This window comes from Misgurnus anguillicaudatus, chromosome 22, assembly GCF_027580225.2.
Source record: "Misgurnus anguillicaudatus chromosome 22, ASM2758022v2, whole genome shotgun sequence".
Classification (NCBI taxonomy): domain Eukaryota; kingdom Metazoa; phylum Chordata; class Actinopteri; order Cypriniformes; family Cobitidae; genus Misgurnus; species Misgurnus anguillicaudatus.
Window position 1 is genome coordinate 27189322 of NC_073358.2, and position 13358 is coordinate 27202679.

The 13358-nt window shown below is 36.9% G+C and overlaps 1 protein-coding gene across 5 annotated transcripts in view; it reads left to right on the top strand.

The window, feature by feature from the left end:
• The window catches only part of mink1 (misshapen-like kinase 1), a 67687-nt gene that overhangs the window by 15498 nt on the left and 38831 nt on the right, over positions 1-13358 (top strand). For all 5 annotated transcript variants that reach the window (XM_073861145.1, XM_073861147.1, XM_073861144.1 and 2 more), the window contains exons 3-11: positions 401-577; positions 812-928; positions 1018-1108; positions 1516-1646; positions 4338-4392; positions 5920-5998; positions 8147-8322; positions 9544-9613; positions 12912-13122. In XM_073861145.1, the coding sequence (XP_073717246.1) occupies positions 401-577; positions 812-928; positions 1018-1108; positions 1516-1646; positions 4338-4392; positions 5920-5998; positions 8147-8322; positions 9544-9613; positions 12912-13122 (1107 nt within the window). The remainder of the gene's footprint in view (positions 1-400; positions 578-811; positions 929-1017; positions 1109-1515; positions 1647-4337; positions 4393-5919; positions 5999-8146; positions 8323-9543; positions 9614-12911; positions 13123-13358) is intronic.

Here is a 13358-nt window from a genome sequence, read left to right on the forward strand (position 1 = left end):
AAATGCAGTAATATCCATTTTCTAAGCATGCCTTGCTTTATTTAACTTGATGGAAACGCACCTAATTTGTTTTTTCTTTTTTTGGCGAATTTGAAAAGGATTCGCTTTACATTTGGATGGAAACCCAGCTATTGTCAGATACATTTTGTCATTCTTTTATACATCACAGGCTTGTGTTTAATTTGTGTTAAACAGTGTTGTAGTCGAGTCCAAATCAAGACCAATGCCAGAAATCAAGTTTTGAGTCTAGGTAAAGCTGGATATGAACGCGGACTCAACACTCGAACTCGAGTCTTGGTTTTGACTCGGACTCAAGTTGGACTCAACTATAACAGGTGTTAAATTGAATAAGCTGTTGAAGGTTTTATGCATTTTGCGAATGTTTTTCTTTCTGTCTCAGGGTCGTCATGTTAAGACGGGTCAGCTGGCTGCCATAAAAGTCATGGATGTGACCGAGGAAGAGGAGGAGGAAATTAAAGCAGAGATTAACATGCTAAAGAAGTACAGTCACCATAGAAACATTGCTACCTACTATGGAGCCTTTGTGAAGAAGAGTCCACCCGGACACGACGACCAGCTTTGGGTCTGTGCCTCCTCAAAACTATGAACCTGATCCCTAGCGTAACCTGTGACCGTTCTTATATCTGCTATAAACTCATGTAGTCACAATATGACCGATTACTGTTATTAACAAATCACTTAGAATAAAAAAATATTAAAGAGGACATGCTGATTTTGAAAAAAAGTAAACATCGTCTTGTATTAGCTTGCTGTTTCTTAAATGAGTTTTTCCTTTTTTGTGGATGATTACGTTTGGTTGGTGATGGAGTTTTGTGGCGCCGGCTCAGTTACTGACTTGGTAAAAAACACAAAGGGAAACTCGCTGAAAGAAGACTGGATCGCCTATATCTGCAGAGAGATATTAAGAGTGAGACATTTGCATGCATTGTACACCTGAATTAGTCTTTTATATATAATTATATGTAATTTTACACTCTCTCTCTCTCTTTTCCTCAGGGTCTGTCTCACCTCCATGCTCATAAAGTCATCCACAGAGACATCAAGGGACAGAACGTTCTGCTTACAGAAAATGCAGAGGTTAAACTTGGTCAGTGGGCAAGGTTTTTATTTAATACTCTTTTGACATTGTTTTTTGGTTTAGGGCTGTATGATTATTTTAAATTGCATTTGCTCTGTCTGATACTGTGGGATGTGATTTGTGTAACCATGTTTGTGTGTGAATGAGTGCGTGTCTAGCCTATATCCTGTTTGATTAGAGAACATCATCTTTTAACAACTAGAGCAAAGCTCATTAATGTAGCCCTGACACCATGACGAAAATATCTTGACAAACCTGAGGCTGTGTGTGTGTGTGTGTGTGGAAGTTAAAAAGTGTGTCTGTGTGAAGTAAGGAATATGCATGGCTGTTCTTATATGTCATGGCTGCAAAACAGGTTAAAAAGACTTTGTAAGCAAACACTCTCCTATTGCAACCCCCAATTTCTCTCTCTGTAGTGGATTTTGGGGTTAGCGCACAGCTGGATCGTACAGTAGGCAGAAGGAACACGTTTATTGGCACTCCGTACTGGATGGCACCTGAGGTCATTGCTTGTGATGAGAATCCAGACTCCACCTATGATTACAGGGTAAAATGGCAGTTCTGTCTATAAATGTACTTTACTGTATGTCTGTGTCTTGGTTTAGAGGTACTGTAGTATAGGTAATGCTGTTAAAACTTTAAAACTGTTAAAAGGTTCGTCCTCAGGTAAAGTCTCGTTTAAGACAAAAATTTGTCAAAATATGTACAGATATGCATGCATTTGGTACCAATATGTACCTTTGAGATACTAATATGACTCTTTAGGGTACTATTAAGCTCTGTTTGGTACCAATATGTACTTTTGGGGTACTAATATGAACTCTTTAGATGCAACGCTGTACAACTGTCACATACTGAGACCGCAAGGCTGGAATGCACAACTAAAAAGTCTGCAACGTGAAAATACAAAAGCAGTCCAACAGCCACTTATATTGCCTGTAACAGCAAGTAAACACTCATTTAAATACAGGTTCACTCGGTAGCTCTGTGGTGCTTTGGTAGAAAATAGAGGTTTGCACCTCTGCATCTTTTGAAGTCGCTGTTCTAGCTGTATTGCCTCTAGTGATGCACCTAGCACTTGAAAAATAAAAGTATTGGATTTGGTCCCAGTATTAGCAGATACTTCATATTAAATGACTGGTTGAATCGGCGACACAAAGAGCGTGATCCAGATATTTCCAGTTTAAAGGGACACTCCACTTTTTTGAAAATATGCTCATTTTCCAGCTACCCTAGAGTTAAATTTTTATTTTTACCGTTTTGGAATCCATTCAGTTGATCTCCGGGTTTGGCGGTGCTACTCTTGGCGTAGCTTGGCATGGTCCATTGAATCGGATTGGACCAGGGATGGGCAACTTCGGTCCTGGAGGGCCGGTGTCCTGCAGAGTTTAGCTCCAACTTGCCTCAGCACACCTGCCTAAAAGTTTCTAGTATGCCTAGTAAGACATTAATTGGCTGCTTCAGGTGTTTAATTATGGTTGAAGCTAAACTCTGCAGGACACAGGCCATCCAGGACCAAAGTTGCCCATCCCTGGATCAGACCATTAGCATCGCGCTTAAAAATAACCAAAGGTGACACTCTTGTAGTTTCATTGTGTACTAAGACTGACGGAAAATTAAAAGTTGCGATTTTCTAGGCAGATATGACTAGGAACTAAACACAAATTTTGGCGTAATAATCAAGGACTTTGCCACTGTGACATGGCTGCAGGAGATGCAATTGTATTATGCAATGCCCCAAAATAGTTTCCAGCTATTGAAAGTTACAAAAGGGACTATTTTCAGGCGGTGCGTAATATCATTGTGCCTGCTGCAGCCATGTTACAGCAGCAAAGTCCTTGATTATAATTTACGCCAGAATGAGAGTATAGTTCATAGCCATAGCAGCCTATATAATTGCAACTTTTAATTTTCTGTCGGTCTTAGTACTTGATGTAACTACTGAAGGGTTATTTTTTTGCGTGATGCTAATGGTATAATCTGATTAAATGGATTATGCTAAGCTATGCTAAAAGTTGTACCGCCAGACCCGGAGTCAGCTGAATGTATTCCAAAATGGTAAAAATCAAATGTTAAACTCTCGGGGAGCTGGAAAATGAGCATATTTCCATAAAAAGTGGAGTGTCCCTTTAATGTACACACGTGAAATGAAAACTAGAGTCAGTGGCTTTTTAAAAGTTGTTTTATTTTTATTGTTTTAAGTTCCTTATTATGGCTGTCATGTTGGGATTATGTTTTATGGTTGACAAATATTTCTGTGAAGGTTTAATTTAATAACGGCATCTGGTAACAGAAATCATTTGTGACCCTTGACCAAAAAACAGTCATAGAGGTAATTTTTGGAAATTGAGATTTATACATCATCTGAAAGCTGAATAAATAAGCTTTTCATTGATGTATGGTTTGTTAGGACAACATCTGCCCGAGATGCTTGAATCTGAGGGTGCAAAAAAATCTAAATATTGAGAAAATAATTTTTAAAGTTGTCCAAATAAAGGCATTACCAACACATATTACTAACACTAAATATTTTAAATATATTTACAGTACTTGAAAATGTACAAAATGATCTTTACTTAATATTTTAAACAAATTATAATTTTGACCCATAAAATGTATTGTATTTCTACAAAAATACCTGTGCTGCCTATGACTGAATTTGTGGTCCAAGGTCACATTTGTCACATCGTACTGACGAGTGGCAGTGTAAAGTCAAATAAACAATACTTGCTAAATGAGCGTTATAGTTTAGATTTGAAATGGGAGTACAGCACAATTGTTCCTATATTTTTAATGCTTTACGTCCTTCTATTATTACAAATGCTGATAATCAAGTAAATGGAAAGCTTCTTTAAATAGGATTTTTTCTTGACAAGTCAAAGACGTTTGGAGGCGTTAGTTTATTAAATGTTGTCAATCATCACTGCAAGGAAATTAAAGTAGACGATTTGGTGAATTAAAGTGATTAGTGAGATGAATTGCTTTTGGGTATTTCAATGAATGAACAACTCTTTGTTTGATAACCATAATTTAACTGTTTATAAGACGCATGCATTTTCATGTTAAATAAGCAATTAAATCTAGAAAATTAGAAAAAAATAATTATATAAATACAGCATCTGTAGTGCTGAAATTTAATGAAATGAAACGACCTATCCACTACTACACCTCAAGAATTAATAGCATGTTTGTTTTCATTTTGTAAAGGTGTTAAATTATTATTTGTTTTTCTTTTCAGAGTGATATCTGGTCTTTGGGGATCACTGCTATAGAAATGGCTGAAGGAGCCCCTCGTAAGTCACAGTTACATACACCACACATATTATGCACACACATTGTTCACACCTTGTAAGCTAAAATAATGCACATTACATTACAGTGTAAATTAAAGGATTAGTCAATTTTCTTAAAAAAAATCCAGATAATTTACTCACCACCATGTCATCAAAAATGTTCATGTCTTTCTTTGTTCAGTCGAGAAGAAATTATGTTTTTTGAGGAAAACATTCCAGGATATTTCTCATTTTAATGGACTTTAATGGACACGTAACAGTTTAAAATTGCAGTTTCAAAGGACTCTAAACAATCCCAGATGAGGCATAAGGGTCTTATCTAGCGAAACGATTGTCATTTTTGACAAGAAAAATAAAAAATATGCACTTTTAAACCACAACTTCTTGTCTATCTCCGGTCATGTGTCGTGCCAGCGCGACCTCACGCAATACGTCATCACGTCAAGAGGTCACGGATAATGTATGCGAAACTTCGCCCCAGTGTTAACAAGTGTGGAGAAAGAGGACCGTTCCAACGTTGTTGTATGTCGAATGATACTAATTAATGTCTTTGTGTCAGTTTATTGTTTAAAATGGTACGCAAATGTGCGTTTCATATATGTAACATGTGACCTTTCTACGTCATTACGCAATTACATGAGGTCGTGCTGGCGCGTCACAGGACCGGAGATGAGAAGTTGTGGTTTAAAAGTGCATATTTTTTTAATTTTCTTGTCAAAAATGACAATCATTTCACTAGATAAGACCCTTATGCCTCATTTGGGATCATTTAGAGTCCTTTGAAACTCTGTTGAAACTGCAATTTTAAACTTAATTAAAACTGTTATGTGTTGGGGTCCATTAAAGTCCATTAAAATAAGAAAAATCCCTGGATGTTTTCCTCAAAAAACATAATTTCTTCTCGACTGAACAAAGAAAGACATCAACATTTTGGATGACATGGTGGTCAGTAAATTATCTGAATTTTTTTAAGAAAATTGACTTATCCTTTAAGTCATAAAAATAAAGACTTTTTTATCAGTGATAAAAATAAAACTCTTGCCCGGACTAAATAATTGTCAATCTGTGCTTGTGGTTTGTCAGCCTACTTTGAGTTTGAGTATAACATTCACTATTTCTGGTTGTTGAAATAATAATATTAAAAGCAACAGACAACCTTTTAATCCCACTAATTATAAGTTCAATTAAATCCTGAACTGGTTCCCATGGATGTGTAACATAGTCTACTACAGTTTTATTTCAGTAGTACAAACACTATATGTTGTGTACTGTGATATTTTCCACAGCTCACTAAGACATTTTCAGGTATGGGTCATTGTCGTAACATGCAACTTAACACTTAGTCATATTTTTTCTCAAACACACTCACTCACTCTCTCACACGGACAGCGTGTAGCGGCAGCTCAGTCACTGTTTTCTACTCGTTGTCATGAATTGTTGTCACCTCTTGAGTCAGTTAGTCTGATAATTGGGCACATGGGTGAGTCTTGTATAAACTTGCTTTGATATCTGATTTGTCTCTCCCAGCGCTGTGTGATATGCATCCCATGCGAGCCTTGTTCCTTATCCCACGGAACCCTCCTCCTAAACTAAAGTCCAAGAAATGGTGAGGATGCTCTGTTAAGCTGGTATTTTAAGATCAAGCTGTTTTCCCTATTTCCTTCCTTCCCTTATTTCCTGCCATCTCTCTCTCTCTATATATACTGCATAGTGCATACATATGCATAATCATTCCCATATAGCCGTCAGCTTTTCATCTCATACTGTGACAGGAGCTCCGGGGTTTGCTTTCACACCAACCTACATCTCCACACATACAGTATAAGTTATCAGAAAGCTAATGAATAAGGAAATATTTTTCTTGTTACCTTTTTCTAGTCTGCTCTAAGTTGTTGGGATATATTGGCATGCTGGGATTTAATTTTAGACTTGGAGTTATTTTGGTTCCTCTGGTCAGAGCCCTGCCCTTGAACAGCTGTTTATAGAAGTAGAGCTGGAGCATTGGTCTGGGTTTCAAAAGCAGCCATGTTTCATTTACCTTCACTCTGTCTTGTTAGTAATGCACAAGATGTTCTTTTTCGTCTTTCTTTGTCAGTGTTTTTTTAGTTTTGCTTGCTGCAAGTTATTTTGATTGCATTTGGTTTATATTCAATCTGAAATGCTGAATAAAACCCATTTACATTTTGCATCCTGTTACATTAATCAGAGTTAAACGTTGTTTAACAAGAAAAACGTCATGATATGCATATTTTGGGAAACAATTGGAATGTGAAAAGTGGAAGTTTTATACCAGAATGAAGTTGGATAGGAAGAGGTACAATTAAGAGCCTGGGTCGTCATTTTAATTCAGTAATGAAGACATTTATTTGCTCTACTGTAAGGTGCACCAGGAACATCTAATAGAGGGTATGCATTGACGTCACTTTTCCACGTGACTACGCCCTGTTGAGTGGCAAACATTCAACAAAATGGCTGGTTTTCATAGCAGGTGCTGCGAAAATGCGAGTAAAACTGGCTATTATCAGCTTAAATTGAATTTAGTTGGACTTGATAGCAGAGGTGGACAATACTTAGTTAAATTAGTTACGTTTTCCAAGCATCTGTGCTTTATTAGCGTGTTTGTCTTGGGAACAATTTTACTTCTAGATTCTAAAGCATAGATTTATACTGTATTGCATATTAAAATTTATTTACCGTATTTTCCGGACTATAAGTCACGTTTTTTTCCCCATATTTTGGCTGGTGCTGCGTCTTATTCTCAGGAGCGCCTTGCAAGTCTGTATGAATTACTTTTGACATTTATGAGGCAAGAGAGACCATTATCGTCTACAGGCGCGAGAGTCCGCTATATGCTTCTCCAGTATTTATGCAATTCAGTGGATTCAGTGATGTTGAATGACAAGTCCGTGAACTTGATGCTCAGTGGCTTGTTCGATTAATTTATCCTCTTCAGCCTTCCAGGTATGTTCTGTATGGTATTGTTTATCGTGTAAATAACTGATAATGTTACAATTACATACGAACATCTATTCAGCCTGCTATTCTATGTGCTATTGTTTAATTGAAAAACTGCCTCTCCAGATAAAATGTATGTTCTTCGGCGCGGATTTTGTGAAATAATTTTATAAATAAATGCCACGTATAGTCCACTGTGACTTATATATGTTATTTCATCTGACTGACGCATTTTTGATTGGTGCGACTTATACTCCGGTGCGACTTATAGTCCAGAAAATACGGTAATACCAATTACATTAAAATTGTGTACTTTTACTTGAGTGAAAGTATGTTAATGTACTTCAATATTAAATGTAAAACAAAAACTTGTATTTATGAAATGTAATAAAAGAAAAGTTATGATAATATGCTTTGGAATGTATGTTTTCAAAGAAAAACACTGATAAAATACAAATACTTGGAAAAATACTTTTAAGTAGAAAGTAAATCCTCGCAACTTATCAACTCACCTGTGGTCAGTGGATGTTGGCATGAACGATCAATTTACTTCTCCTTTCTGTGTTTTTGGCAGTCTGTAAAACGATAGCTCCGAATTCTTGTTAAATCTAGACGCGTTTTCCCATGTTTCCGCTGATTTCTCACTGTACACAAATGCTGCCGCTCTGTCTTTTGCCACTCAGTGGGCGTAACCTCAGTCACTTTTGCTGTAGGTGACGTCACGTGCATACCCTCTATAGCAACTTCTCTTTCATTTATTAATGCTCGCACACTAATTTCCTGTGCGTTTTCTCTTTAGGTCTAAGAAGTTTATAGACTTTATCGAGGGCTGTCTGGTCAAATCATATCCGAGTCGTCCATCCACAGAACAGCTACTTAAGCATTCGTTCATCCGAGACCAGCCCACAGAACGACAGGTCCGCATCCAGCTCAAAGATCACATCGATCGCACGCGCAAGAAACGGGGTGAAAAGGGTACGTATACGTGTAGTTTATACACAAAGCTTATTTTCCAGCTCCAGAAAGAATCTTTTTATTTTTGGCATAACTTATCTAATGGTAGTTTTAGTTTTGTTGTCAGTATGAGAACAGATGCAAAAGCTCCTTTGGGAATGAAAATTAAAAGCTTTGTCTTGCATACCAGAGCAGTGAAGCAGAATGTTTGATGTAAACTTGGTGTCAAGTCATCTTAAGTAATCAGTTCATAAAGTGTATGAAATGTCTACAACTGCTTCTAAATTAACTTTTTGTGTTCAACTTAACATACCACTTTCATGATCTATTACACGAAGAACAAGTTAACGGTTTTGGTGAAATTTGTGCGTCTGTATATATAGTAATTCAATTTAGTTCTATTTATATAGCGCGTTTTTATTATTGTTCATTGTTCTAAAGCAGCTTTACATGAAATAGAAACAAAGAAGCTTTTCTTTGTTTCTATTTCACGTAAAGCCGATTTGAAACAATAAATTACAACAAAAGCATGGGAGTTTTTAGGGGCTAGGTAGTAAAAAGATCTACCACCTTTAGGTGATTCTAGGGATTATTAAGAAACCAGAGTTTTGCGAGCGCAAAATGTATGTGATACAGTAATGCTTGTGTTATTTTTAAAAAGTTAATCTGTGTCGTAAGATGTTATGAAAACGCATAGACCAAAGGCAAAATTTCCAGTTTGTTCATTGACTCCTGCTCTATTGCCATTGTGCTGGTCCTTAAGTCATTGCTAAATCTGGAGCACTGACTGTGAGTTAGAAGTAAAGCAAATCAGATTTATGTGCAGTGTGAACAAAACCTAATACTCTCATTCAATCAGAACTCATCTTTGACCACAAAAGTGGCACTTGTGCATAATTTTCATAATTTATAGTAACTCATTAGATTTGTGCCTAGTAGTTTAATCAAAATAGCACAGCTGGGCTTGAGTTGTGTCTCTCTCTTTAAATGAACAATGTGGAAAGGCTTAAAATGAAAGCATCTAGCCAACCGTCCTCTGCAGACTTTTTACAGCACTTACAGTATCAGTCAGAAGAGAATGTAGATGATTTAAACCCTAAAGTACTGCATTCTGCATGAAGACTTTTATAGTGCATATTATATAATTAATGCCAAAAGCCATTCTCATTATTTTTCTGTCTTCTCTCTCTTTCTCTTTCACACTTTCTCTTTTTCACTTCATTATCTCTTGTTTACTTTCAGAGGAGACTGAGTATGAGTACAGTGGTAGCGATGAAGAGGATGAGAACAGAGGGGATGAGAGAGAGTCCAGGTAAACACCACAGTATCGTGTTTTTACACAACTCTACACAGCACTACACAACACTGTTAAAGCTACTCTCCAGTATATTAAAGTCATTTGTACTGTTGTTTTGATACAGCATTGTGTTACCTTATCAAGGTATTGCAAACAAACTTAGAATACAACATTTAATTTAAAGTTATTGCCTAGTCATGTTGTCCCTTAACAGTGCAGCATGTAATGCTGTACTTTTTTCTATTACATTTTAGATTTACTAAATGGCGCAAATTAGCATGAGAGCGCAATTCCAAAAAAACGCAGATGGGAGGGTGATATCTGTGGGTTATTTACTAAAAAAGCGATTGGTGATTTTCCATAATGATCAACACAATCCACTGAGAGCAGTGCAAATCAGGGTTGCACATAAGCAGATCTGATCTTGTGTTCAGCACCACGGACATCTCAGTGGAAAATCTGGGGTGTGCAATCCAAGTAACGAAGCCATAGTACACTGAAAAGAACTGGAGCACAAAAAATGAAGGTTAACAAGAAGTTTTGAAACGTCTGGTATTGTGTGACTTCCAGGGTTCCCACGGGTCCTTGAAATCCTTGAAAGTTTGTGAATCTGGGTGAAAAATTTAAGGCTCTAGGATTCAAGGCCCTGTTTTTGAAAATATACATGCATGGATACAGGTCACTGAAAAGGCTTGAATCTATTTTTTACATGCTTAGATACAGGTAGTTGAAAGTGCTTGAATCTATTTTATGCAAGAAGTTTTTTGGAGAAAAAAATCCATATCATTCCCTGTGTAGTGTAGGATAATATCATAAAAATTCTAGACTTTTTAAGCACACATGCTAAACTGTTCGCTTTAAATGCTTATATCTTCTGTATGCGAATGTTGATTCATACCAAAAAGCTTTTTTGCATAGTTGTATTTGACACATGAAAACATCTCTGGTTACGTATGTAACTGTTGTTCCCTGAGAAGGGAACGAGACGCTGCGTCTCCCTTGCCATACTTCCTGCGTCCCTGTAATGCCATCTTTGGCCATATTTCAGATAGCGATATACTTCCTGCACTCTGTCTTTGTTGTTAAGCCTCACCATTGGTTGAATTTGATATACACATTCAGACCACTGATCTATATAAATGACTGGATTGCGCATGACGTCACAACTGTGAAGCCATCGCGCCGCCATGTTGGTATACCCAAACATTCCATAAAATCAATGGACGCGATCAGATTTTAATGATAAAACATCACTTTACAAGTCTTCGTTTTTATATCTGAAGTTACCCTGTACATTATTACAACACAAACGTCCTAAACATGTACATAGTTATTTACTGAAAGTGTAGATTTTAGTTTTTAATCAGTTATTATACATTCATCTTCATTACAATATCAGATCACCAGACAGACCGCAGCATATTTAGTATTAATGACAAACGTGCTGATTCTGAAATCTATATAAATAATCATACTTTGTACCGTATGTGCATGCAATAATTTGCTGGTTTTATGTTATCTAAACTTACAAGTTACCTAAACTTATTTAGAGAAATAACGCTGACCATGTAGCTGAATGTCAAACAAAACTTTATTTATACCCGTGTCATTAACAGAACGCAGCAGAGACACTCACCTTAACGGTTTTTTATAAATCAATTTTCCTGCCCGATTAAAATATAAACATTGCAAATAACACCAGAATTAACAGTTAATTTACGTACACATATCCTAAAAATAATCTTGCGTGACTGATACGCTGTAAAGCGGGTGAATTTAAAACATGATTTTGAATGGAAGTCAATGACACCCTCTGCCGGTTGGGTATACCAAGATGGCGGCTCGAACTCTGCGCTGGCTTCACCTCACGCTGTTACGTTAAGCGTTCTATGCGCAATCCAGTCATTTATATAGATCAGTGATTCAGACGCACTTACCACTGAAAGCGGCCCCGCAGTGACGCAGCGCAAGTTCCCTCAAAAGGGAACTGTAACAATGTATCTTAAAAGGTAACACAATGTAACCTTGCTTTCACTTGAAATGTGTCCCCACATTTAGTCCTTGAATTTGAGGGTATTGGACCTGGAAAGTCCTTGAAAGTAATTTAAAACATGCTTTTTTGGAGTTAAATAATGGTGCAAATACCAATCATAACACACGTGCAAACAACATTGCGTGAATTGATTTAAATAATCTCCTCCCCAAAATTTTGTGTCTGAAAGTGAAACTCCTAGAAATGCAAATGACAGTAAATCTGTCTCTAAATGTGTGGAGAACTGCATGAATTTCAACATTTGCTAAAAAAAGAAAACGTCAACAAAAACACACCGTGTACATTGGATACAAAGTTTTCAGCACAACACCCATAGTGGTGCAGCCCTTTAAAAGAAAGTTCTGCTTAGGGATGCACCGATACCACTTTTTCCATTACAGATTTGATTTTCAATAGCAGAATTCTGAGTATTGGTCGATACCGACCCCAATTCGATACTACTGTATTTTTCTTGAACAATTTATAATTGGAATTTCCAGCAAATAAGGGCAGAATCGCTCTGGTACCAATCCCAGGTATGGGAACTTCCGCTTGATGACATCACCAAATGTCATCAAATGTTTAATTTAAACAACCTGACACTGTTTTATTTTATTTTATTAAGTTTCTTTATTAGATTTTCTACATGGAATATCAAATCACCAATTACAGCATACATTTTATAAAATTATTATAACTCTACCCCAAAACACACTACCCTCCCTCAACAACCTATAACTTCCCATAGAGAATTTAAAACTTTAGTATTTTTTAAAATCTGTGACTTAATGAATAAGGGCATTTTTTTTAACATAATACACTTTTAATTATACACATACATGCATACATATATACACAACAACTACAAGTAAGCCATACGTAGGTAAAAATCCCCCCAAAAAGCTTTGTCAGCACATTCCAAAAATATCCTTGTTTGTTTGAGCAGTCTGACTTTCAACATCTTGCTAAACCAGTGCCATTCGTTTTGGGGTGGGACTACCCGTTTAGATGAAGAGTTAGGAATGTTTTGGAAGTCTGTTAGGAAACTACAGTATGATTATCTCGACATTTATTTGCTAAAGCAGTTTCCTTTGAGAGCTCATTAAAGCATATTCAGATTTCATATCAGATTTCTTACTTGGGTGTGTGAGGCATGCTGTTGGTTCAACAGAAAAGAAAGAAATTGATATAAAGTCCTTTCAACCCCAACTATGTACATTACTACACAAAATGTTGTTTTCACCAGCTCACTCATCTTTATTTTTCTGATTATGTCTTCAGCTCCATTTTGAACGTTCCGGGCGAGTCGACATTGCGCAGGGATTTTCTGCGTCTGCAGCAAGAGAATAAGGAGCGCTCTGAGGCCTTAAAGAGACAGCAAGCGCAGCTCGCCCCTCAGCGCAGAGACCCTGAGGAGCACAAACGGCAGCTGCTGCACGACCGACAGAAACGCATAGAGGAGCAGAAAGAACAGAGACGTCGCTTGGAGGAGGTAAATATATACACCGAACGTGATCTCTGCTTTCACAGTGAACATTGAGGGCAGAGTGCCAGTCGTAAAAGGAATTCATATGAACTTACCCCCAAATGGATTTTTTTAAGATTAAGTGTTCTGGATTTTTTAACTCTGGTCCATAAAAGTCAGACTGAACGTGAGTCAGGCTTAAAAGGAGGCCAAAAGTTTAAATGAGGATAGCATTCTAAATAAATGACATACATCATAGCCAG